At 39.7% G+C, this 26,831-nt stretch overlaps 2 protein-coding genes across 6 annotated transcripts; one reads left to right on the forward strand and one right to left on the reverse strand.

The window, feature by feature from the left end:
* On the forward strand, positions 1-18,894 carry Mterf2 (mitochondrial transcription termination factor 2). Of its 4 annotated transcripts, XM_031349043.1 has the most exons (3): positions 53-112; positions 1,919-2,037; positions 8,072-9,459. In XM_031349043.1, exon 3 carries the CDS (start codon positions 8,100-8,102, stop codon positions 9,282-9,284), a length of 1,185 nt encoding a protein of 394 aa, XP_031204903.1. In that variant the 5' UTR covers positions 53-112; positions 1,919-2,037; positions 8,072-8,099; the 3' UTR covers positions 9,285-9,459. The 4 variants fall into 4 exon arrangements, 3 of the variants coding, with proteins under 3 accessions (XP_031204900.1, XP_031204903.1, XP_031204901.1); XR_004112701.1 differs by lacking the exons at positions 1,919-2,037; positions 8,072-9,459 and adding an exon at positions 18,665-18,894 and having other exon boundaries at positions 1-112; XM_031349040.1 differs by lacking the exon at positions 1,919-2,037 and having other exon boundaries at positions 24-112; positions 8,072-9,455.
* On the reverse strand, positions 11,345-26,723 carry Tmem263 (transmembrane protein 263). Of its 2 annotated transcripts, none has more exons than XM_031349047.1 (3): positions 26,399-26,723; positions 18,461-18,527; positions 11,345-14,207 (listed from the first exon to the last, which is right to left on the reverse strand). In XM_031349047.1, exons 2-3 carry the CDS (start codon positions 18,519-18,521, stop codon positions 13,921-13,923), a joined length of 348 nt encoding a protein of 115 aa, XP_031204907.1. In that variant the 5' UTR covers positions 18,522-18,527; positions 26,399-26,723; the 3' UTR covers positions 11,345-13,920. The 2 variants fall into 2 exon arrangements, with proteins under 2 accessions (XP_031204907.1, XP_031204906.1); XM_031349046.1 differs by lacking the exon at positions 26,399-26,723 and adding an exon at positions 25,332-26,368.
* Positions 26,724-26,831: the final 108 nt, after the last annotated feature.

Consider the following 26,831-nt stretch of genomic DNA (forward strand, 5'->3'; position numbering starts at 1 on the left):
GCGAAGCCCTGCCAGTTACCTAGGATTTGTTTCCTGAGTGGAGAAGCCTGCGGAACAGGGTGGGAACGTAGCGCAACGGGGCTCTCCGCTTTGCTCGCACTGCTCCCCAAAGGTGAGCCACCCTGTTCCTCCAGTTCAGACTGAGCCTCATGCTTGCCTACTAGGGTCAGGGTTAGCAGCTGCCCACCGAGAACGTCCCCATAGACACTCCAACTCGGAGCACCGAAAAAGGAAGGCTGTACTATAAGAGACCACAGTAGTGGTCCTGGCTGTGCCCTTCCTCTGACCAACTTTGTAGTTCTTTGCTTTCAAATGGGGATTCACTTGAAACTGTCTGTTGTGATCATAAAAAGAGAAAGCTGTAAGAATATGTTCTGGCGAGGTATGGGGAAGGTGGGCCCATGCCAAGGCATCCCTTCCCCCTGAGGAGGGTAGCAGAGGCAGAGAAAGGCAGAGAGAAGGAGAGAGTAGAGAAGTAGGGGCCGGCCATGACCACGAGGAAAGAGGGGGAAGAGGGAGCAAAGGGGGAAGAGGCAAGGGAGGGAAGCAGGAGTAAGAGAGAGAGAGGAGAGGGCAAGCAGCCCCTCTTATAGGGCCAGGCCTACCTGGCCGTTGCCAGGTAACCATGGGGAGGAGCATACCTGGATGCTGCCAGCTATCTGTGGGGGTGGAGTTTCTACAGAATGCTAACACTGTCAGATCAGAACTTAGTTGGTGTTATTGAGAGGACTGTTTTAATTATAAAAATGTATTTCGCACCTCAGGATTGCTTAAGAGAGTAGGCTATGTGACCTTTTTACCAAGAGCATCATTGTACCTAGGACACAAGGCTAAGAGGACTGCCCTTCTCAGGTGGGCAGCCTTGGGCAAGCTACACCTGCATCCTAACCTCATCTTTAAAGGGAATTGCGGTTTGAAGAGGAGGAAATGTGAGGGTTTTGTTTTGTTTTTTTAATACTCTGAACTACCATTAACTCGTTTAATATGAGCTTTCACCGATGAGTAGCGTTCCCGTGTTCCTGATGCCCACACTGCCGGCACAGAAAGGTGATATTGCTTCCTAAAAAGTCACAGCTAATTGGAAATTAATCCCCAGGCAGTATAGCTGCACTAAAGTAACTCACTTCTGCCCTCTGCATTGTTGCCTAGCCTGATTTGTTAATTTGATATTATTGCTTTGTGCATCATATTCTTTGCTCTGTACAGGAAATAACAGTATTCAGTCTCTTCTCTCCCTGCATACACAGTCACTATGGGCTGGTCAGGGTTCTTGCTAAAGTCATTTCTGAAGTGAGAAAGGTGTGGGCCTTATTGTTTTGTAAAGTCTGTAACTCTCAAGTTCTCAGATGGTCTGTGATCCCAACATCAATATGAAGGGTTTGACCAGGATTACTAGCGCCTACCATCCTGATGGCAGCTTGAGCTTAGAAAACAACAAAAACCACCAGTTGAATAAATGGACAATTGATAAATACTACTATAAAGTATCAAAAGAATACACTGGAAGATTCTTGCCCCTCTCTTTCCCAGAGTCAGTGATGCCAGCCCATGAAGGGCAGGGAGACAATTCACTAGAACATGGTGGTGCAAAGTGGGTAGTGTGGGATATTGAAGCAGAAACCTGACCAGTCACAGCCATCCCAGGTAGAGCATTGCAGCCCATGGTGCCATAAAGGCCCTTAAAGGGATATGGGGCTTCATCTATTCTGAAACATCACAGGCATTTCCCTAAGAAAGTGACACTTATTGCTGGGAGTTGTTTGACAAAAGTACAGTCTTTGGAGGGCCTGTAGTGGGGGCAGTTAGAGCCCCCGGGACAGAGGGGGGACTGTGGTTTGTGAGGAAGGAAGATGGGGATTCAGGTGGCAGCAAAATTCAAAGTGTCTCTCCTACAAATTTTTGTATGTCTGTCCTAAAGTGCCAGTTAGGCCTATGGCAGAGAGGTGACAGAATCACATTTTAGAAGCTACAGAAAAGTCCTGAGTGGCCTGACTGAAGCCCTGGACAAGGACAAAATCTCTTAGGGGAGACTGTAAGGTAAGAAGGAAAGGATGTTTGTTTGTTTGTTCATTTATTTGTTTTTCACTAGAAAAAACTGTCCATTTTAATGCTTTTAATTAAAATATAATTACATAATTTACACTTCCCAAGTACACACATACACACCATTATTCTCTCTTAAATTCATGGTCTCTGTTTCTTTAATTGTAATATATTTCAGGTTTTTTGTTTTTTGTTTTTTGTTTTTGTTTTTGTTTTTGTTTTTTTAGACAAGTTGTTCCTTTGCAGTCCAGGCTGGCCTAGAAAAACTCTAGGTAGACCAGGCTGGCCTAAAACTTATGCCTCAGCCTTCCTAGTGCTGGAATTTCAGGCTATCAAGCCTAAAGATGAGACTGTAGAGGAGACAGATAAGGGGCGGCCAGAGGGGAGCTGTGGGGAGAACAAGAACAGGGGAGCAGTTTGGAAGTCAGAGAAGAGACTGTTTTGAAAAACAAATGGTCGAATGCTGCTGGATGCTACAAAAGCCCAGAAAAGTAGGAATTGAAACTACTCATTAGCTCTGATAGCAGGGAAGTTGCCTTTATTGAGAGCTGTGTAGTAGAAGAGGAAGGAGGATCTGCAAGAATCAGCTAAGAGGGTAGAACGAAGGAGACTGAGGGGAGGAGCAGTGAGCATCAGAAATGCAGAAAAAGAAAGGTGGATGCAACCGAAGGCTCATGTGAATGTGACCTCCTTTGATTGTTTATCTTTATTGCTCTTCATAGATTATGTGTTGGGTGGGGAGAGTTGGCCTTTCTTAATAAGGCCAACTTATTAATAAGGTGAAAAGATATTTAGGGGTGGTGGGGAGGTGTGTACCAAAGTGGTGCATGAATGGAGGTCAGAGGACAACTTGCTGAAGTCAGTACTCTCATTCCACCACGTTCATCTCTGGGACTAAAGTCAGGAGCAGCAGCCTTGGCGACAAGCACCTTTACCTGTTGCCTGTCTTGATGGCTTTTCTTTCATTTCCTTGTTGACGTACAAAGTCCCAGGATATGGGCAGAGTTCACTGAAAATCTTATGGGGAGGATTCACTACTCCAGCTGCTGTTGAAAACGTGTGTGGGCAGGGCCAAGATGTCAGCATTATGGGGGTTGGAGGGAACAGATTTCAGTCCTCACAGGTGTTTTTGAGGGGAATCTTGGAAAGAAATACAGAATGTGGCAGAAGTAGGATTAGAAATAGAGCATCGATCTGACTCCATCGTTCGGTCACCAGATCAAACTTTAGCAGATGTGGACTTGCTTCCCAGATGAATGGGAAGTGGTTACTTGAGGTGAAATCCATTCTTGGTGTGTCACATAAACTTAGGACTTGGAGTGTCACATAAACTTAGTTGATAAAGCAGTGGGTCTAGGAGGCCTGGCTTTGCATTTGAAACAATTCTGTTTGAGGAAAATGCTATCAAGCAGCAGATATATTGTCTTATTTTAAGAAATTGGCAGGGGCTGGTAAGATGTCTAAACAAGCAGGGTACTTGCTGAGCCAGCCTCATGAGTTCAATCCAGAATTTACATAAAGGTGCAAAGAGAAAACCAGCCCTACTGAGTTGAGTTGTCCTCTGACCACCTCAGGTGTGCACCTCAACACACACACACACATGCACGCAAGTCTGTTGTGAATAAATGTGCCTGAAATGTGCCTTCTTCTGACACTTGCTACAATATGGACTTTGAAAGTATTACACTAAATGAAATAAGCCAGGCATTTTAAAAATGTGTTATATGAGCCGGGCAGTGGTGGCACATGCCTTTAATCTTAGCACTTGGGAGACAGAGGCAGGCAGATTTCTGAGTTCGAGGCCAGCCTGGTCTGCAGAGTGAGTTCCAGGACAGCCAGGGCTATACAGAGAAACCCTGTCTCGAAAAAAACAAAAACAAAACAAAACAAAAAGTGTTATATGGTTTCACTTACATGACATATCTAGAAGACACACGGAGATAGTAGAGTATAGAGCTTTCCAGGAGCCATGGCAGGAGTGGAGAGCTTTGCACCCTGTTTTATGAGCACAGAATTTGTGTTTGACAGGAAGTCCTAGATGTAGTGGTTTATAGTTGTACAGTGTTGTCAAAGTACCCTATGCCACTGAACTATACACTTGAAAATGGTCCAAATACAACCTTGCCTTTATTAACATCTTACCATAACTTGTTAAAAAGTAACAACTCTAACTCATGCCTGTGACACCAGCATTTGGGAGCCAAAACAGAAGGAATAACTATAATGTAAGATCTCAATCTCTGTTTCCTACTCCTACTCCTTTTCCTCCTCCTCCTTCTCCTCTCTCTCTCTCTCTCTCTCTCTCTCTCTCTCTCTCTCTCAAAAAAAGTGATAGCTACTAAAAATGAACCAAAGAACACCAATTCTAGAAAAACTAAGTTGTTTACCTTATATAAGAGTTTATACATGTTAATTTTTATGATATATCAAGGACGAAAAGGCAAAGAGAAGATAAAGCCAAAAATAACATATTAGCCAAAGCTCAGCCTCAGTAACAAAGCACTTCTCCAGTGAGTTATTTTCCACACTTTAGAATAACAGAAAAATCATTTATATGCTTATGTTCTTTAGGGGTAGTCATCTGAGATGGAGTTTCCTGGCTGTAAGTGTAGGCTCTCTAGGCCTCTCTCTCACATTCTAGAAACTCACTTTGAAGAGCAAACATGAAATGCAGGCAGCCAGATGCACAACATGTAGCAAAACTGCAGATAAGAGCACACCCATCCTGAATGGCGTTCCTTCTACTTTCTCCAGCATTCTAACGCCACAGTTAGACTTCATAAGAAGTTGTAATGTATAGTTATTAGTCAGGCTTTCCACCTTTACTGCTAACAATGTTTGCCCAGCAGAAAGACAGCAAGGTGGACAGCCTTGACTGTTCTGATGACTATGTTTGCCTTTAAGAAAGCAGAAAGTCAGTTATGGCCTGCCTTTCCCTTTGTCTCATTTGATAGGTGCCTGCTAGTGGGAATGCCTTGCCATAGAAATGTGGTTCTGATCTTCTGTCATTTTGCAAATGAGACCCTCAAACTGAGCTATTTTAACTGGTGCCTGAGCTACTCTGGCATCAGTTACCTGCCCCAGTCCTCAAGGAACCCTCGGCTGTTTGGGACTTAGCTTAGAGTTTAAGTTTTTTCAGTTTCACTTTACAGACAGGATCCAGATGTAATTCCCATGTGCAGGTTTGCTCTGTACATTTAAAGAATTACAAGTGAGAATTGTACAAAACAGAACAGAATGAAATATGAATAGCTGTCAAGCATGGCACATGCCTGGAATTCCAGCACTCAAGAAGTTGGGGCATGATTGCCATGAGTTTGAGTCTAACCTAGGCTACATATCTAGTATCAGTCCATCCAGGGCTAAATAGCAAGACCTTATCTCAAAAACAATGAAGTGTTAAATTATTAATAAGCAGTAGGGTTATAACTTTTTCTTCTGCTTATGTACCTCAGAACTCAGCAACTCTACAGTGTGTTTTAGTTTTATGGAGTTATTTTGAAAATCTGACATACTTAAACATGCTCATTTGCCCTTTGTAAGTCATACTTCTATTTAGACCCTAGAATTTGGAGATAGCAGAAAAAAAAAAACATTTTGCTTTAATGCATGCAGGCTGTACAAGAAAAGAGAAAGGTTAATTATAAATAATAAAGGCTTATTACCCATCTCTTCTGGAGACTGCAGTGGCCAAGGCTAAGATGCCTGCAGACTCGAAGGAAGCACTGTTCTTCACAGATGGCATCTTTTATGTGTCTCACAATGAAAAGACAAGCAATCTCTTCAACGCCTTTTTTAAATGTGATTTTATTCTTTGAGAATTTCATAGTACATACAATATACTGTGGTCATATGCATCCCCCACATCTTACCCGAACTCCTTTTCCAAATCTTCAGCCCACCCCAAGTCACATTAAAATTCAGTTTAAAGTTGTATCACTACAAGACTTTACAAACCTGTCCTCATCTATGATTACTCTGAGGAGTGTTGATTTGTAGTGGTGGCTCACTGTTGGGCCTAGTGGACACTAATGCTCCTGATAGCTCCCAGTGATAACTACTATTTAGTAAATACTTAACTAGGTGTCAAACTGTCTTCAAGTACATGGTATGCATTTGACTCTGGCAGCATCCCTGTAAGGTATGGATGCTGTTCTCATTTACAGAGCAGTGCTGGTTTTAATGTTTGCTGAGGTACTGTTTGAACCTCATGGGAAACTTGCTTTGTCCAAAGCTAACAAACTTCAGGGTCCTTCTATAAGTTAAAGCCAGGGCTGGGCATAGGCAGTACAGTTAAGGAACCTTCACCCCCTCCCCAGCCTGTGGTCTAAATGAGAGGCATGAACCTGTAGAGTCCCAACGCATATCTGTCTAGGCCTCATCATACTTACCACCACTTTCCTGTTAAAATTGAAAGTTCTCTTAAAAGTTGCTTTAAAATATATTTTTATCTTGCCTAATGGCATTAGGAATGACCTGAAGAAAACTAAACTGTGAGTAAAACAGAACCTAAGTCTGTAGTGTTAGAGTCCACTAGGCCCAACAGTGAGCCACCACTACAAATCAACACTCCTCAGAGTAATCACAGATGAGGACAGGTTTGTAAAGTCATCAGCCTGTGTGGCAAAAGCAAGGATCAGAAATGGCTGTCTTTGCACTTACCCTTTCAAATCTACGAATACAGGAAGCAGCTGTAAAGAACATCCACTGTGTGTGCAGGGCTGACACTCCGAGAACAGTCCTAGGAACTAAAGGTCTATCAAACCCTAGAGCGCGTGCATGTTACCAGAGACAGGACACAGTGGTGAAGGGGTTGGCATGGTGATACTTACAATACCAGGGCACACAGACTATTTTGAATTAAAACCACTTGAAAATACATGTTGGGTCCTTCTGACTCTTCTGTTCGAGAGTGGGTGAAAGTTACATGGGGAAAACCTCATGACAGTAAGAGGGGTAACACCCTTCTTAAAGATAACTTGAGACCAAACCTTACTAAGACACTACGTTTTTTTAAGTTCTTCCCATGGTGGGGTTGCTTCCTTGCATCTTACTGTCTTTGTCCACCTCAGTGTAACCTATCCTGCTTGGCGTCTTGTCTTTGTATGGGCTTCCATGACGTGGACAGCTTGTATGAAATAAATCTGCATGCTTTCTTATTGACCATTTTGCTACTTTATTGCATGCGCCCAGCCAGGACCCCAAGTCAGAAGTAGAGTATTGCAGCCCCTTATATCATCAGAGGCTGCACGGCTTCAGACAGTGTAGCCATCTCCTAGTAGGTGAAGATGGCGAGGGGCATTTGGGTAGATGGAGAGGCACTGCAGAGATTACCCCGTGTTTAATTGAAGGCAGCTAACTTACCAACGCTGCTTCATGAGCTGGAGTAGCACTAGGTCAAAGAGCACCATCACCATCACACAGCGGACCTGACTTCCAGAGGTTCCACTAAGGCTGGCGCATAGCACTTCTCATGTTGCCTAAGACTTACTTTAATCCTGAATTTATAAACACAAGTTGTATTTGTCAAAGTTCTAATAAAGCAAGCATGCATTTATGAACTCATTTCAAGTAAAACAAACTGATCTGTTTGGATTATAGCTTATCAGCAAAAATACTTGACAATACAATGAAAGATGACTTCTCCCTACCTAAGCATCTACCTGAGCCAAACATCAACTTGAAAAATGTGAAACCTTAAAAAAACAATTACCTGTGTAATATGCCACCTAAAAAGAGAAACATAACAGTTGTAGAAAAGGGAATTTGTGTCAGAACATTTGAGGCCTGTGAACCTTTGAAGCCCATGACCTCCAACCTGTAATTGGAGCACCTGCTTCACAGGATGGATACAGAGCTCAAACAGAATGTTTTTATAAAGGATGAGATGCCTTAAATTGTGATAAGGTGTATTATAATGGAATAGTTTTCCTTGCCAGCTTAAATTGTTCCCAGTTACTGCTTAGAACTCAAATTTCTAAGTGTTATAAAAGCCAGTGCTCCTTATAAGTCTTCATCTTTCACGCAGGCACGATGTGGACATTCTCATCCTTAAGATGTGGAAATTAGCCAGAGCTCACAGCATGTCGTGGAGGTTGCTGACAGGATACCAACTCTGCAGACTGTGTCTTTTCGGAAAGCCACAACCAGCTCTGAAAATCAAACCCTCTTCAGCATGTGTCACCTACAGAACGGACAGCCAGTCAAATAAAGAAAACAAGAGAACAGTGGAAAAGCTCTGTGCATGTTCAGTTGACATTAGGAAAATCCGCAGGCTGAAAGGATGGGTGCTTCTGGAGGAAGAAACCTACGTTGAAGAGATTGCAAATATTTTGAAAGAACTAGGTGCCAACAAAACTGTGCTAGCCAGTATTTTAGAACGCTGTCCGGAAGCGATTGTCTGCAGTCCTGCTGCTGTTAACACCAAAAGGAAACTCTGGCAGATGGTCTGCAAAAATGAGGCAGAGTTAATCCAGTTAATAGAGCAGTTTCCAGACTCTTTCTTTACTGTCAAGGACCAGGAGAACCAGAAGCTAAATGTTCAGTTCTTTCAAGAGCTGGGGCTCAAGAATGTGGTGATTAGCAGGTTTCTGACAACAGCCTCTAGCATTTTCCATAATCCTGTAGAGAACAATAAACAAATGATAGGGGTTCTCCAGGAGAGCTACCTAAACTTAGGTGGCTCTGAGGCCAATGCTAAAGTGTGGCTACTAAAATTATTAAGCCAAAATCCATTCATTGTGCTAAATTCTCCTACAACTGTAGATGAAATACTGAAATTTCTTCAAGGACAAGGCTTCACAGACTCCGAAATTCTTCAGCTTCTGTCCAAACTTAAAGGGTTTCTTTTTCAACTTCAGCCAGGAAGTATCAAGAACAGTATTTCCTTCACTAAAACTACTTTTCAGTGTACAGATCATGACCTACGACTATTAGTTGTGAAATGCCCCGCCCTTCTGTATTATCCTGCTTCTGTCCTAGAAGAGAGAATCCAGGCACTGCTAAAAGAAGGCATCTCCATAGCTCAAATAAGAGAGTCGCCAATGGTTCTGGAATTGACACCACAGATAATTCAATATAGGATAAGAAAGCTCAATTCTTTAGGCTACAGAATAAAGGATGGACATCTAGCGAGTCTAAATGGAACAAAAAAGGAGTTTGAGGCTAACTTTAGCAAAATGCAAGCCAAACAAGGCAGGCCATTATTTAACCCTGTGGCATCATTAAAGGTTGAAGAATGACAGGGCTAAGTGACAATTCACAAAGACTTAAGCAATTCAGCACGAATGATTCTCAGGACCTATTGAGATTCTGAGTTGTGTTCAAGTTACTTCATTATTGTTGGTTTCTGATTCATTTGTTGTATTTTAAAATATAAATTGTGTTTAAATAAAACCAGTAAGTTTGATCTTGGAATTATTATTCCAAAACATCATATATTAAGTGGAAGGAGTGTGATAGTTCACACGAATCATTTTGAAGAAGTTGACAGTACACACTCTTGACCAGAGTACAGGAACACCTCTGTTCCATGAGCTGCTACCAAAGTATAACTCCTCAGCCTTGAGTCATTAACAGGCCAACAACACATTCCGTTAAAGAGAGCTAACTTCACCTTGTGTTTGGAATGAGTATCTTTGAGGAGTATTACTCATCCAGAAGGATTAAGAGCCTACTTCTATGGTCCGTTTGAAATCTCTTAAGAAAAGTGCACATTCATTCCATTCCTCATTTTACAAATGAGGTTCGTAGCAGAGTTCAGATTTATTAAGATCTGAACTATGTTCAATTTCAGGAAAAGATTTTCACCTTTCCCTGTACAGCAAAAGGAAGGAATGCAAACAGATTATAGGGGAGGGGTCTGAAAATTAATTTCAAACTTAATTCATGCACTTGGAAGTCTGAAAATCTACTTCGTGTGATACCACTTTCAGTTGCAGTGTTTCCACTTCCATTTCTAAGGTGAACATTACCCAGATAAAGGCTGGCTCACTTTCAGGTGTATAGTTTGTACCATCTGTAATATTCATTGCTTGTAATGCACAGCAGTTGGCTAGTGTGCGCAGCTTCTCAGATAAAATGAGAAATGCAGCCTTTAGTTTTTCATTCTGTTAGGCAATGCAAATATCCCTCACTATCTAAATTTGTTCAGTTCCTTAGTTGAGATAATGAATAGCAACAAGTGCCCAGGAAGTTAAGAATATTTACTCATCTACAGTAAAACTCAAAAGTAAGGCACTTACCCAAAGCACTTAGGACTGTCAAGAAAAATGTTAAGCCCAGATGTTGGCAGCTGTAGCCTAGTGGCAAAGTTCATGCTTCACCTTGAATTCAATCACAGTTGTGTACTTGAATATATACATGTGTGTGTATAAGAAAAAGAACACATGCTTCATTCAGTGTAGCACAAAATGAGAAGCATTACTAGTCCATCTAAGGAGCACGACTTCACACTAAGTGTGAAGGTGAACCTTTAGACCTTTGTCCTGGCCATTATTAGCAATACACGCACTTGCTCACTTTCTTAAAGCAGGTCTGGAAAACATTACAGGCTACAAGGTCCTCTACAGTTACCTGTCAACTGTGAGGTGGTTCATAACAGGCAAGTAGCCAAGAATGAAGCTGTGAGAAGTCAGAAGTGGAGATCAACATCAGCACCACTTGCACTGCGATGGCACTTGAGAGTCGTGGCTGTAGGTGAAATTGTCACAGAGAGGCCACTAAGATGTAAGGAAGTGACTAATGAATTTGAAATAGGCCATCACTGGTTGACTTATCAAGAGTGACTGGTGGAGTAGGGAAGTGAGAAGTCAACGTAGAATGGATTGATGTGGATGGAAGGGGAGGACTCGGGACACAGATCAGTCAACAAAGCATGTAGGACATTAGAACCTAAGTTAGGTTTAACTCCTAGAACTCAAAAAAGAAACTCCAGTGTGAAGTGGCCATGGGATCCCTGCAGCAGCAATCTTAAGTTGGTTCCTTAACTACAAACAAAATAAGTGTTCCCTAGGTCTAGCTCTTCAGCTTTCACACTTTAGTATGCCTAAGAATAACCCACAAAGGTTGTTAAAGAGACTGAACAAACTGAGATGATGAAACCTAGACATCTGAATTTTCAGACTTTTAGTTGTTTGTGTTTGTACTTTACTGTGATGTCTCCATCCATATCATGTTTATAAAGTATCATCAAAAAAATTTGACTACAGCACTTCCTGAACTGCTGTGTAATCTTAACTTTTAAGATGATCCTGTTTACAAAGTCCCTTTATTTCTGTAGATCTTTATGAAACATTCCGTCTTTGCAGATCATAGTCCTTTATTATCAGAATCAGGTGTTCTTTCCCATCCCTTGAGTACAAAAATCCCCACATTATTCAATCAGGTATTTTCATCTGACATTTCACTAAATACAATTTTCATGTCAACATTATTAGATCAGTCATTCAAGTGGGTCACACAAATTTATCTTCACTGTGCCAAAACCCACTCAAAAAAAAGGAGCTGAATAACAGATACCTCCAGATGTATACAACAAAGCAAACTAGTCCTGTTTAACAGGTCAAATTGCTAGTCTACGTAAACTAGAAGAGACTCGGGTATATAGCTGTACACATCATCAAATGGCAAGTTCATTTCAGTTAGAACTATAGCTACCTGTATATTTGTACAGTTGTCTGCTATCGTAAAAGCCCCTCTGAACCACATTGTACTTTAGCATTTAAGACAGTTGAGAAAATTTACCAGTTGGCTTTTCTGTAGCAGAAATTAATTAGCCATTTTTCCTCAAGTGATTTTAAAGACAAGCAAAGTTGAAAATAAATATGCAAGCATATAGTATACTAAGCCTACACTTAGACTAATTCAAGTACAAAGCTTAGCAGAGCCTCTAAGTTAGAAATACAAACCAGCAATGAATCAATAAATTCTTCTAAATAGCAGGAATCAAGTTCTCCAATACCATTATTTAGATCACTGAGAATGGGTCTATTAACTTTGGAATTTTAAAAATACTATTTGTTAAGACATTTCACCAGATGTACCAACAAATGTCTTTTAAATGATATTGCACAAAATAAATGACCATTTAATTCCTTCTAAATTTAATTCAATGATTTTAAGTTTTGTATAAACATAAAGTTCCAAACATTTGAACCTACATATTCAGGTGATCTTCTCCTGTTCTCAGGAGCACTACATTTTGACTTACGCCAAGGCACCACTCCCTTCCTCTCTCCAGGGAGTTAGAAGGGGCAGAATGGAGACAGACTTCTAGTTTTAGGTATAAAGAAAAATTTTTTTCAGGCTTAGATTGTAAGATAAATGCCAAATGTATGTCACTTATAAATTTCCATGAAACTAAGCATTAAGACAAAAAGAAATTAACTTTTGAGTGAGAATGAATGTGCTATGCTAAACACACTATAAGACACAACATACTTACCATCCATATAAAAAAACCTTCAACTCCCCACCTGAAACTGGCTTGAGAAATGATATGTCTACAGCTGCTTCAAAAGGTTATAAGAGAACATGTTTTAAATCCATGAATAAATTTCACTGTGGATGCAGCTCAGTTGATACAGTACTTGCCTACTATACATGCAGCCCTGGGTTCCATCCCCAACATCACATAAACTAAGCATGGTATCTCATGCCTGTAATCCCAGCACTTGGGAGGTAAAAGGAGAATCTGAAGCTCAAGAATATCCTCAGCTACATATTCAGTTCAAGACCAGCCTGGGCTTTAGAAGACCCCATCTCAAAAGAAAAAAAAAAAACCCTAAATACATCATTGAAAACACTTATGTATTTTTTTTTATTCAAAGCCAATGTATGGAGTCCATCTCATTCATTTGAAGAGTCAATCCTCATATATTAATGATTGATTTTATTGTATTTTTAAAGGAATTACTACTAATAATTTAAGACATCCTAAAGAAATTATAAGCATGAAGGATTATCTTAGGTTCTTCAGATAATTATAAGAACTTAAAATTAATATTTATTCCTTCTCAATATGAAACATCCCACAGAGCTTTTGATGAGCTAAGAAATGTTCCATAGATACTGTGGGGTGTATTAATGATGGGACCATGAATCCAACTACTAAAGCATGTTTCATGGTAACTTCTCACAACAGCTAACAAGCACTATCTTACCCTCTGACACCAGGAAACTCCTTTACCTCAATACTCCTGAGATTTTTAAGAGGGAAACTAGTTTTATGACCTTTAAAAGAGCTCACTGATAATTATAAGAACTGCGCATATTTAAGATTATTAGAAAAGATGTTTTCTTTTGTAAGGCATCAATGATTAAACAAACAGAATGTTTATCTAAACAAAAAAATAATTAACAGTGTCATAAAACCATTTGTCTTCTAAACTTTTGAATTCCTGCTACTTTTCTGCCAGCTTAAATAAGAATGCCTCTTGGCCTAAACCACTATAGTTATAAAAAACTAAGACATCTGAAACTATTAGGCACATCAAAGGTACAGTTTATGTAGTTCGAGTCCCTGTGTAAGGGTCATATGAGTTACCTGGCACACTGTACACATGGAACTGTAAAATCATCTTCTAAGTTGAACTTTCACATTTTTTAGTCAAACTGAAAGACTTAGAGCAAATATTTAAACATACCACATCTTCAGTTACAACTGAGCAAGTGTAACATTTTACCAGATAAAAAGCTGAACTTAAGGATGAGAAGCCTTCATACACTGTGATAGCACTGGTCTCTTCTTGTTTTAGATGCAGGCAGTCACCAATACTTTCAACACAGCAGTTTAGCAGTTGACTTGTTTGTAGTCTGTAACTGAGCTGTTCAATGCCCCTAGCATCTTATGCTGTGGAGAGCAAGTGTACTCCTCTCTCAGTCAGACTTGTCTTTCTTTTTTCCTGATAAGGGCACTTTGTTTACAACAGCAGACCCAACAGCTGTCACACCTCCAGCCACAGCAGACACGCCTCCTTTCACCAGCCCTATTCCCATGGAAGGCACAGTTGTAACAGCTGTTTTGGTCACTTCCAGACTCTTTCCACCAATCCAAGCCACACCACCAATAGTGGCACCAACAGCTCCCTTTGTAACACTGAAGATACCTCCAGTTACACGAGACAACATGCCTGGCTGCTGCTGCGGGTGATCTTTCATTGACCCTAATGAGAGAAAATGGTATGACAGTCAAAGTCAAGTCTTTCTAAGAACAATTCAAATCATTAAGTAACCTTCCTCACAACTAGCAGCTAAATCTGATAAGCTGCATTATACTGAATAAGTAGGGAGCTCTTGCCTGAGTAAAGCTGCAGATGTCTTATATTATACCTTGGTCCACAACTAAGTCTTTCGAAGCAAGGTCTTGTTAATGTAGTCCACGCTTTCCTCAAACTGACAATTTTCCTACCTCTACTTCACAAACACTGAGATTATAGATATGCACCACCATACATAGTGTTGTGTAGCAATTTCCTCTGAGATTAAAATCTTCCATTTTGAATGGAAGCTGGTTAAGATACAGAATATTTTATTAAAAGAAAGGTAAAAGTCCCATTCTACATAGAAGCTCCTTAAGCTCAGAAAGTAATTTGGAATAGCTTCAGGAAGTTCCTGAAACTGACCAGATTCACTAGGCTCCTCTTTTTCCAAGTATATATTAAGGACCAGTGAAAGACATTTAGACAAGCTGAGGCACCTGAAAGAAGAAGAGACCAGCTGAGCTACCTGGGAGAGACACTCTCTACCCTGTTGAGCTCCCTGCAGGCTGTAGCATGTACTCCACATTTCCAGCTTCTGTGAGCTGTCACCCATACAGGAGTGGGCTTTAGTGATGCAGCTGCCTTTGAATCACTTCTACTGCTGTAAGTAAACCCAATTAAACTTATTGCTTTACCAAGTTGGGCTCCAGTATAACAATAGTTCCCTATGTGGAGTAAGTAGACATGTATCCATGTCTACCCAGAAGTATATCACACATGTATGGTTCAGTGCTAAGTCTTATCCATAAAAGGAAATTTTTTTAATAAAAAGCAATATTATAGAGACTAAACCACTTTATATAATTTATTTTAAAACATGTATTTTAAATGTCTCTCTGATTTGTAGTTTTGCTAATAAAATTTTACCGTAATAAGTATGAAAAATAAAAATACAAACATATGTAGCCTTCAATTTCTTATTCAGGTTGCAGTTATTAATTATCAAAATAATCATCTTCATATACTGTGGTTCTGAAGGTACTTTAGGGATCTCTAAGGACTTTGAGGAGAGGGGACACATGGTAAAAATTTCCTTCAAAATATATTAAAATGGCTTTGTCTTTTCACTATATTCTCTCACAAATCTATAACCAAAAGTTCCAGAAATTAGATGATGCAAAGCATAAAAAACAATTGCAAAGGCTGCTGCAAGAATGTACCTATTGCCGGGCAGTGGTGGCGCACACCTTTAATCCCAGCACTTGGGAGGCAGAGGCAGGTGGACTTCTGAGTTTGAGGCCAGCCTGGTCTACAGAGTGAGTTCAGGGCAGCCAAGGCTACACAGAGAAGCCCTGTCTCAAAAAAAAAAAAGAAAAGAAAAAAAAGAAAGAAAGAAAGAAAGAAAGAAAGAAAGAAAGAAAGAAAAAAAAGTACCTGTCTTTTCTCTAAACAGTAATGAGATTTATAAAAATATACAAACAGTATCAACTTGGTAACAAATCTCTTATCTGAAAGTTCTAAAATTGAGCTTTTCTAAGACACAAGGCACAAATTCATCTTAAGACTTTTTTTTCATTGCTTGTAAGCTTTACATTCTAACTAGGGCAGTCTTACTGATTATTCCAAATAGTACACCAGGCACAAAATAGCACTCAGAATTAACAATTGGAACTACATGATAGTAAAAGGTTATTGCACAGCACAAGAAACTATAAGAAGAGCAAAGAGCCCACAGAACAGAAGAACATCTTTGCCAGCTGTACATCAAACAGAGAATGAATATCCAGATTTAATTTTCTTAAAGTACAAAAAAACTACACACAGACAAAGAATTAACCAAAGTGTTTGGTATCCTTAGCCCTCAGGAAAAATGCAAATTAAAACTAATGTGAGATACCATCTCACCCAAGTAAGAATTGCTAGCATCAGAACTAATGAATAAGGTCAGCTGCAGTGGCACATGCCTTTAATCCCAACACTCAGGAAGCAGAACCAGGCAGACATATCTGTGTATACTTATTTTCCACCTTAATATACAAAGTATCATTATGGCATTTGCAATCAAAATTTAGTTCTCTCTGATTTCCCCCATCAACATACCAAATTCCAGACCAGTCAGACATAGAGATACCATTGTCTCTAAACAAACAAAAGTTTAAAACTAATAGCAAATGTTGGTGAGGAAAGAGGAACCCCTGTTCACTGCTTGAAGAAATGCAAATCAGTACAGCCATTATGTATGAAGATCTCTCAAAAAACTGAAATAGAATTATTGTATGGCCATTCCTGGGCACATCCTCAAAGATAGCATACCATAACATGGTAATTGCACATTCATGTTCATTGCTTCTCTATCTACAACAGCAAAGAAACAGAACCAGCCTGGCTGCCCATCAAGAGATGATACTGAAAATGTGGCACATATATACAGTGGAATTGTATTCAGCTGTAGAGAAAAGTGAAATTACAAAATGTGCAAAAAATGAATGGATTTGGTATTAAGCGAGGTGATGCAAACTCAGAAAGAAGTAATTGCATGTTCTCTTTCATATTTGGATCCTAACTTTAATATACATGTATACACAAGTGGGAAGAAATACAGATAAAACCTAGAAATCTAAAACAGATCAAGCAAAAGCAAAAAGAGATGCTAAGGTAAAGGAACACATGTGGCCTGGAAAACAGAAAGGAGACCAGAAAGGAAGTGGGACATGGGGGAAGGAAAATCAGCTAAAACAGATTTTGTTTTAAAATTCCATGATACTTGTATTTAAATATGAAAAACAAATATTAAAAACCAACAAAATATTATACATATAAGATATATTTACTGCTAAATTTGTTTTTAAAACAAATATTAAAACTACTAAGCATAATAAATTTCAAATTTTTAAATGGCTAAAAATAGAAGACTTAAGGTACAGGTAATATATTAGTTATAAAATCATATAAAATTATAAAATATATAACAAAAATATCTATCTCCAAAGAAAACAAAGAGTTGGGCTTTTTTGTTTTGTTTTGTTTTTTTATTTTTTTCAAGACAGGTTTTCACTTTCAAGACAGATTTTCAGCCCTGGCTGTCCTAGAAATCACTATATACACCAGGCTGGGCTCGAACTCACAGAGATCTGCTTGCCTCTGCTTCCTGAGTGCTGTGATTAAAGACATGTACCACTATACATGGTTAACAGTTTTTTAAACATCAAGGCACAGAAACAGAAAACATATATATATATATGTATATATATGTAAATTACATATACTTGGAATAAACTTATACAAATTGTTCTTTTAAAAAACGCTGAGCTAATAATTTCCAGGTTATTCTACCTCTAAACTAAATGAAACCAATTAGATACTTTCTCCCATTCATTGTGGGGGTTGTGGGGGTGGGAGGGACCTCACTATGTAGCCAAGCTGTGAACTTGGCATCCTCTGGCTTTTATGTCACAATGCTGGGATTGCATGTGTCCATGGCAGGCTTACCTGTAAGATTTTTATTTATTTTCATACCTTCCCAGAAATTTGATTTGTAACTAATAATATGGGAAGAAACTTTCAGACAGAGAAAATAGAACTGGGAAGAAGTGCAATACCTACAGTTAGGACATCTAGCCCAGGAATCACCGTGCAGTTCCCCAAGGAGGTCGTTATTTATATCAAGCTTAGAAAGTCTATACCAAAACCACAAGTAAAATAAGACTGTAGTCAATTTCTGTACAGAGTTAGCACACCAGGGGAGAGGAGGCTTTTAGAAACATGTCGCAGTTTTCAAGCTAAAATAGTTATGACTTAGAAAGACAAATTAAGCAGAACTCGAGACCATATATGAACACAGAAAGCAGTATCTATTATACTATAATAAATGATAGGGATATTTTAATTCTCAAATCTTCAACTAGGTGTGTTTGTAAGCAGGACATCGAAAATAAACAGTCCATCCTGTACCTCCCACACTTTTGCAAATAAAAAGATGTTTTTGCTTATGAAGTGGTCTTAAAATGAAAGTGTGACAAGAAAATAAACCTTAAGTAATAGAAACTATATCTCTATACATCAAGGTCTGTATTTTCTTATTAAAGGTTCAATTATCTTTGGAACATGTCCATTGACTATAAAAAGGCTGTAATTCCTTACATTTAACTTTTAAAAATGATCATAGCTTCAATTTACCATCATATTCCTTCCATTCTTAGTGTTGGGTACATGCTTACCTTCTGGGGGTTCATCACTAAGATAAGATGGAATTTCTTGATTTTTATCTGCCTGATTCATGATCACCTATAAAACAAAACATATTTCAGAGTAAGACTACCACTTCTTGCATGCTGTGTTAAATCAACTTAAGCAATTTTATTTAGATAAAGGACATTTTTAAGTACCCACCAGAGACTAACTCATCCTATCTCCTATTTCAGACTATAGAGTTTACAAAAGACTTCACCAAGGGACAACAGAAATCTTCTTGGCAGTACTAAGGAAGAACAGCAATGCTGACACAAGTTTCCCTTTGTTGTTTTCACTGTGGCACTTCAACAGAAAACTGCTAACAGAGAGCTGGACAATAATAACAAGCATGGAAAAATAAGATCCCTCTGAACACATAGCACACCTAATCTGAATCAGTAAAAGACTTGAATGTTTTGTTTCTATTATAGTTATATATAGAAATAGTGAGAGAATTGAAAAACCTGTGAAATAATATAAACTATGATTAATTCTAAATAAAGATATGAAAGAAATTTAAGAACTAATACTCTACTAAGAAAAAAATATAGTTAGAATTCCTTTTCCAAATTCATTTATGATCTGAAAATATTTGCTTTTTTTTATTTAAATAAACATGACTAAGTAAAGGCAAGACAAGATTGACCTAAAACTGACTATATGATATCTTGCTTGGACAGAAAACTAGGATTGTGATTCCAGCAGTCAAATAAGTATTTATCCTATGTCTCTAAGGCCTTACAGTCAACCAAGTGTTTGCCCTATGTCTCTAAGGACTAAGTTATTATATCTATGCATAAACAACAGATATTTAAAAGGATATTGTGAAAAGGCTGAGCAGATGGCTCAATCAGGCAAGTGCTTACCACACAAACATTGAAAACTTCAGTTCTGAATACCAATACCCACTTAAAAAAAACTTAAAATCTGGGTATATGCTTGCAAACCCAGAAGTGTTGAGAAGGCTGAAGATCTATGAGGCTTGCTGGCCAGCCATTCTAACTAAATTAGTGAGCTCCAGCTTCAGTGGGAGACCATGTCTCAAAAACAGTAAGATGGAGAATTGACTGAAGAACACAACAGATGTTCATCCCTGGCCTCTACATGCACACACATAGAAGACCATTTTACACATGCAAATATGTACATACATACATAAAATGAAGGATTTAAAAAGACATTGTGAAAATCTACAATGAACTTTAACACACTAATTAACAAGTAGTGATTAAGTACCAACTTGAGCTAAACAATGTTCTAGGTACAAAGGGCAATGAATCCCTGCATAGGGCAATAGTCACACTAGCTGGGGAGGATGATATATTAACACTATAGTGTATGTCAAACAGTGCTAAAAGCTATCAATGTGGAGAAATGGGGAAAAAATGTGGTGTTTTAAATGGATATTCTGTGAAGGTTTCCTTTCGGGTACATCCCACAAGAGGTAAAACATCAGATATTTAAATGAAGAGTCCTCAGTCAGAACAAACAGCAAGAAAAGGGCCCTGGGGTGAAAGCTTACCAGGAGCAGCAAGACCAGGAACAAGAGCTAATAAAGAATGAAGAGACTACATCAAAGGGCAATAAGAGATGGAATCACAAAATGTGGTCAGTCAATGGTGGAAACTGGCTTTTAGCAGAGTGAGCTGGAGAACCAATGAGACACACTGAACAGAATAATGAGGTGTTCTGGTTTACAATTTTTAAATATTAAAACAGGTGAACAGGTATGGGGGGCTCAGGCCTGTAATCCTAGCACTCAGGAAGTTAAGGCTGGAAGACTTGGAGTTCAAGGCAATCCTAGGCTATCTAGAGCTATGTCCTACCTAAAAACAAGAAGGAGGAGGAGGAGGAGCAGGAAGAGGAGGAGGAGGAGGAGGAGGAGGAGAAGGAGGAGGAAGAGAAAGAAGAGGAGGAGAAGGAGGAAAAGGAAAAGGAGGAGGAGGAGAAGGAGGAGGAGGAGATCATTCTGACTACCATGGAAAGAACAAAGAGTAGGAAAGCTCAAGCCTCTGCAGAAAGACATGTTACACTGTATTTCAATAATCCAAGCCCAGAAACAAAATAAAAATAGAGAGTTGGGTATAGGAGGCAGAGTAGACTATAAAAAAATAGAGTTTTAAAAGGTAATTTTAATTTTATGTATTACATCTTGACTTTACAACCTAAATTCCAAAACAGACTTCAGTGGGCCCTAAAATCCAACAACATAAATCATGTAATGATAATTATCTTTTAGTTGCTGTGGTAAAAGTCCTGACTCAAGACACTTAGTAGCAGCACCTAATTTGGTCTGCCTTGTGAATTTAGCACGTGATTTCCTATGATTAAAAAAAAAGTAACAATAGCCGGGCGGTGGTGGCGCATGCCTTTAATCCCAGCACTTGGGAGGCAGGGGCAGGCAGATTTCTGAGTTCGAGGCCAGCCTGGTCTACAGAGTGAGATCCAGGACAGCCTGGGCTATACAAAGAAACCCTGTCTCAAAAAAAAACAAAAACAAAAACAAAAAAGTAACAATAAACATATATAATCTTGCACAGAAAAGAAAAACAAAACAAAACAAAAGAATATCAGTTGGATCTTTGTTGTAAGCCAAAATTCTTGACTAACTTGACTTAATTAGAAAACTCTCAAACTAGAAAGCTACATTTATTTCTATTTATATCTATAAACATGGTAAGAACATAAATTATATTTCATAGTGTTCAAGACTCTAGCTTTAGAAAGCCTAAGTTTGAATCCCAACTGATATAAAATATATGACAAAGGAAAAATAACTTTAAGAGATTTAAAATAGAAACTAAGATATTCCAGCCCTAACCCTAAAATGAGACTATTATTTAACAGATTCTAAAGCAAAACATGTAGAAAATCCTGAGAAAATATGTGTGTTCCTTCTGTGGAAAAAAATAAAACTATATATGGCCACTTTCTTCCCCCAACAGACTGTTAATCTGAGAGACAGTTGTGTGTAAGCTGTTCATTATAGCCCACTATACAACACAAATCTATATACATATACCTACCTATATACACAGAAACTCATGGTCAATTGCTGATGGTCAACAATAGAAGCAATAATAATCTATACAGAAATATAAAAACTAGCTATGATTTCTTGTCCATCACTAGGTAAGGAGTCTCTCCTACAAGTTTCCAATACCATCAATCCTGTCATGCTTACCTAGCTGTGAAGGATTATACTCCCACAAATCCTTGAGCCAAAGTAAACCCCTCCTCCCTTAAAATACAAAATCCAATAGCTAAAATCTTTATCCCATCTAAGGAAACACCAGAAGAGTGAATAGACAGCCTATAGAAAACCTTTGCCAACTAGACATCAGAGGACTAATATTCAGACAATTTATATATAAATATAACACCAAAAGAACAAATAACCAATAAAATGGGCAAGTGAACTAAACAGCTACCAAAAGAACTACAAATATGTATTAAAAAGTGCTCAATATCCTTAACCATCAAGGAAATGCTATCAAAACCGTAGATTCCCTCTCACCCCAATCAAAATGGCTATCTTCAAGAAAACAAAAACAAAAGCTGTCAGGATCAGGAGAGATTAAGGGGGTCCTTGTATAAGTATGTCCTTATAAGATCTCTAGATAAGCACTCTCTACTCTGCCTATCACTTTTTACTTTCCTCTGATTTCTTCTTAGCTTTTATTATCACTTAAATATCTACTTTATATGTATCCCTATTAAAATATAAGTAAGCTCTATGAGAACAAGGATTTGGGGTTTGTTCACTATTTCATCTTTAGGTCCTTAACGTCTGATATAGTCAAATACTTGAATTTCTGTATAAAGCCAACTTGGGTAGTAAAACAAGTTTATGGAGAAAATCTAGTTTGTTAGATTTCTAGACTGAGCAACTAAGTATACAGAAATGATAATCAAGATGGTATACATTAAAAAAAAAAAACATTTCATCAAGAGGCTTCTGAACAAGCTGTATTTTAGACACCTTCAAAACATCCACAGAAGTTGTAGTTGATGCCTTCAGGGAATCCACAGAAAAAATTCATTAGGCAATTGTACTTAAGAAGCTGAGACAGACTGAGACAAGTTGAGGTTTAGACAATGGCTTTAAGTGATGATTTAATCTATGGGAGGATGGGTGATGTGCTCATGCTTATGAATGACTAAAATGAACTTACACCCTTCATTAGAGTGTATTTAAGAGTCATCTGAAGAAGAGAATTTAGCAAAAACAAACCTTCAAATGAGTAGTCAGTATTCATTGACTAGTTAGTATAAATTCATAGAGTAAGAAAAGAATGTATAAGATTCCTAGAGTTTCCTACAAATTTAATGCAGATTAGTATAAAAGATTAGTATCAAGTGATCTGATTATTTTTATAACAAAAAGATTGAATACTAAAGTTTTAACTAAGATTGCAAGTAGGAACCTGGGTGTCCCGCAATCCTATAATCCCAACACCCTGGAAACTGAAGCAGGACTGCTATGAGTTTGAGGTCAGCTTGGCTCCATGCTGAGCTCCAGGCCAACCAGAGTTAGAAAACAAGACTGTATCTCACAAGGAAATAATATATAAAATTTAACCATTTGGTAAGAAAAAATACGTGTTTTGGCCTGTGTGTACAAATTTATGTGTATGCACAGTGTGCATACACTGCCCATGAAGACCAGAAAAGGACATCCGACTCCCTAGGAGTCACAGTTGATTGTGAGCCTCTGTGTGGGTGCTGGGAGTTGAATCCCCAGTCCTCTACAAGAGCAGCCAGTTCTCTTAACCACTGAGCCATCTCTCTAGCCCCCAAAATTACTAATTTCTGTACAACCCATCTATTCTAAACTCACTGAGTCATTGATTTAACATACACGTGAACCCTGCTAAACTGCATCTTGTTATGCATTTAGACAATACACGTACTACTCTATCCTAAAACTTATTTAAGTGGGAATACACTTTTCAAGCAATTATTTTGATTATACCTTAAGAAGCAAAATATATTATTAATATATTATCTGCTTTTTTAGGAGCTCGTGATGTATACAAGTTTCTAGTTAAAAAAAAAAAAAAAAAAAAAAAAAAGCTTTCCTAAAGAAGGCAATGATGACAACAGCCTTTAGATTAAAGCAAAGGACTTAATTTATTTTATAAACATAATCAGTTCAATCTTTTGGTCCTGGCATGGATAAACCATTATAATATCAACAATAAAAGACTTCTTTACTACAGACTATATAACATGATAGCAAATAATGGGGAAGGGATAATTCTTATCTAGTACAAAATAATACAGCAGCTGGCGAATATATTGAGCAAATATCAATACCACAATTCTCTAGAGGGTAATTTACTCCAATAATAGAAACAAGCAACCAAGCACCTGTTGGAAACTTTTCCTTCTGTTATATGTGTGGGTTTTTTAAGAAAAATAAAATCACTGATGAAGAAATGTCATTTGTGGGTTTCAGTAACATTTTATATACAAATTTAATTTTGGGTCACAAAGAAAACAAGATTTAAAAATATGTTTTTAAAAAAGCCTCAGGGGCGGGGGGGGGGGTATAACCTCTCTAAAGTCAAGTAAGTTAACAGTAAAAAGCTCAACTACAAAATACAGTGTGTAATACTTGACCTTCAAAGTTACTTTAAACATTTGTTACACAAGTAACAGGCTTTCTGTATAAGAAAAAGACTAAGCTAGGCATGGTGGCTCACACCCATAATCTCAGCTCTCAGGAAGCTACAGCAAAATTTAGGAGGTCTAGACCAGCCTAGGCTCTAGAACGAGAATCTATCTAAGAAGGAGGAAGGGAATTCTTCTGCATGGGCTATGTGGAAACTGGCACATCCTCATTTCTTTGCCAACTAACTGAGGAATTTCAAAACTACACATATACTAACAAGCAATGTATAGCAAGACATTACCTTGCTGGGTTTTATGCTTCTGCAGCTAACCATACTGATCACTGCTTGTATAAAAGGTGGCTCCTGCCAACTAAATTCACAGCAAATAGACTACAGGAAAAGCACTGAGTTTGGCAACGAAGAAAAATTTATCAATGAAAGTTTAAAAATCCCACACAGCTGGGCAGTGGTGGTACACGCCTTTAATCCCAGCACTTGGGAAGCAAAGGCAGGAGGATTTCTGAGTTTGAGGCCAGCCTGGTCTACAGAGTGAGTTCCAGGACAGCCAGGACTACACAGAGAAACCCTGTCTCGAAAAAACAAAACAAACAAACAAACAAAAAATCCCACACAAAGTGGCAAATAATTGAGAGTATCAAAATAAAAAATTTAAGTATTTTTCTTAAAAGAAACATGAAATAGGATTAAAATATTCTGCCAAGCCAGAGAACCAGTTCCTGTCATTCTCACTAAAATATACTTCATTTGTTCAGTAGATGCTGGCATTCCTACTTTGTGCCAGATCTTGTTGAGACAAAGAATGAACATAAAGACCATACTCTTAATTGTATGTAATCTGGTACAATTTCATCAGAATGTAGGAAAAGGCCAAAGACTCAAGGACTGAAACAGGAAAGTCAAGATTTTCCCCGAATATTGGCATACATATATATGTATATATGTGTGTGTATGTGTGTATATACATATGTATACATATATATATTAAATATATATTTAAATTTAAGTGAATATATATGTGTGTGTGTGCACTATATATCAAACACTTGACTTTTGAATTTATATGTTAAAATCACTTAAAACTTTTCGAATGATGTTTTCATTGAACTTAGTTTCAGGTATAAGTGCTATAACAAAGACAAAAAAAATGAAGGTGAAAAATGAAAGCAGATGTGTATGAGTTTATTAAACGTTGCTAAAGCAAGAATGGAAACACACTTACCTGTTGGTGTGATGTGATAGCCCCTGAGCGGCAACAACTAGAAGTTTTAAGCACTAACCAATAGCAGATACAAATAGCCACAATGTTTCCTTTTGGATTAGCAGCGTTCACAAGATACAAAAGACACAAGTAAGATTTCGCTTCCTAGTCTAGGTGTTTCTAACTCTTCCCAGCAGCCCTAGCTCCCCCTCATTGATCCACCTTTAGCCTTTAGGCACAAGCAAGTTTTTTTTTTTCCCTTAGCAGAGGAGTGACGTGGCAGGAGAGGCAGAAAATGACCCTAGAGGGCTGGTGCTGACTTGGACACCTCCTTCCTCCGCCCCTTCGTTGTCCACCCAGCACACCCTAGCTCCTGTGGAATTCCAGCGTAAGAGGGGTTTAAGAGAGACCGTCCAATTTGATCTGGAGTGGAAGCTCCGGGGCTAGGCTAGATGCTGCATGTGCATGGCAGGCTCGGTTTAGGATTAGGTTTTGGGGTCGGGGTCGGCAGTGACTGCACTGGCGGCTGTTCCAAGACTCCCCAGTCGCTCCCTGACACTGCCAGCGCCCCGCTTCATTCCCACACCTGCGGGTTTAGAACAGGCGTGGGAGTGGAGTTCCCGATTTAGGAAGAGCAGCGGGAATCTCCGCTTGGAGCCAAGCCTGGTGTTCTTGAACCCACCCGGACCGTTTATCAACAGGTCAGAAGTAGAGTGGGGCAAGAAAGCTGAGTGTCCCCCTCGGACGCCCCATCTCCTCCTCCGCACCAGCCTGACACTCAAGGCAAGAGGTCAGACCCAGGCTTCCAGAGCGACTCCTCTAAACTGCGAACACCGCGTCCGCGAACTCGTGGACCCACTGCGGTAACCCCAAACCTCCGTACGCCCCCCTCCAACGACTCCCGCCCATCCCCCTCCCGATCAGTGTCCCCCCACCGCCACCCCCAAAGGGCCAGGCTGGAGCGGCCAGGCCCCGGGTCGTGCAGGTGAGCTGCAGATGAAGCTAACGGAAAGGGCCCGGAGTGCTGCCACTCTGGCCGGCGTCCCCCCTCCCACCCCCGCCCCCAGCCACGGGACAGACTCACTCACCGCGGGGTCGGGGCCGGGAGCTGCGGCCGGGCGGAGGGAGCGGTAGCACCGAGGACAGCAGAAGCGGCCGGGGCAGCGGAGGCCCTGACGCGGCCTGGGGCGGCGACGCGATCCAGATGCTCTCCGAAGTCGGAAGACTCTCGGTCCGAGGCGGCGGCGGCGGCGGCGGCGGCCTCTGGCTGCGGACGTGGCGCCTGACGCGACCCGCCCCCTCCGCAGCCTCCGGAGCTCCCGCCTCCTCCCGCGCCTCGGGTTCCGACGCGCACGCGCGCTCGCGCCCCCGGGCCCCCGGGCCCCCGCCCGCGCCCACCGGTCGCTCAGCGCGCGCAGCCCTCCCAGCAGCCCCCGGCCCGCCTGCGCGCGCCTCCTCGCGGGGTCTCCCCGCCCCCTCCACCTCGGCACCCAATCAGAGCAGGCGAGGGGGCGCTGCCCT

The sequence above is a fragment of the Mastomys coucha genome, unplaced genomic scaffold (assembly GCF_008632895.1).
Source record: "Mastomys coucha isolate ucsf_1 unplaced genomic scaffold, UCSF_Mcou_1 pScaffold4, whole genome shotgun sequence".
NCBI lineage: Eukaryota > Metazoa > Chordata > Mammalia > Rodentia > Muridae > Mastomys > Mastomys coucha.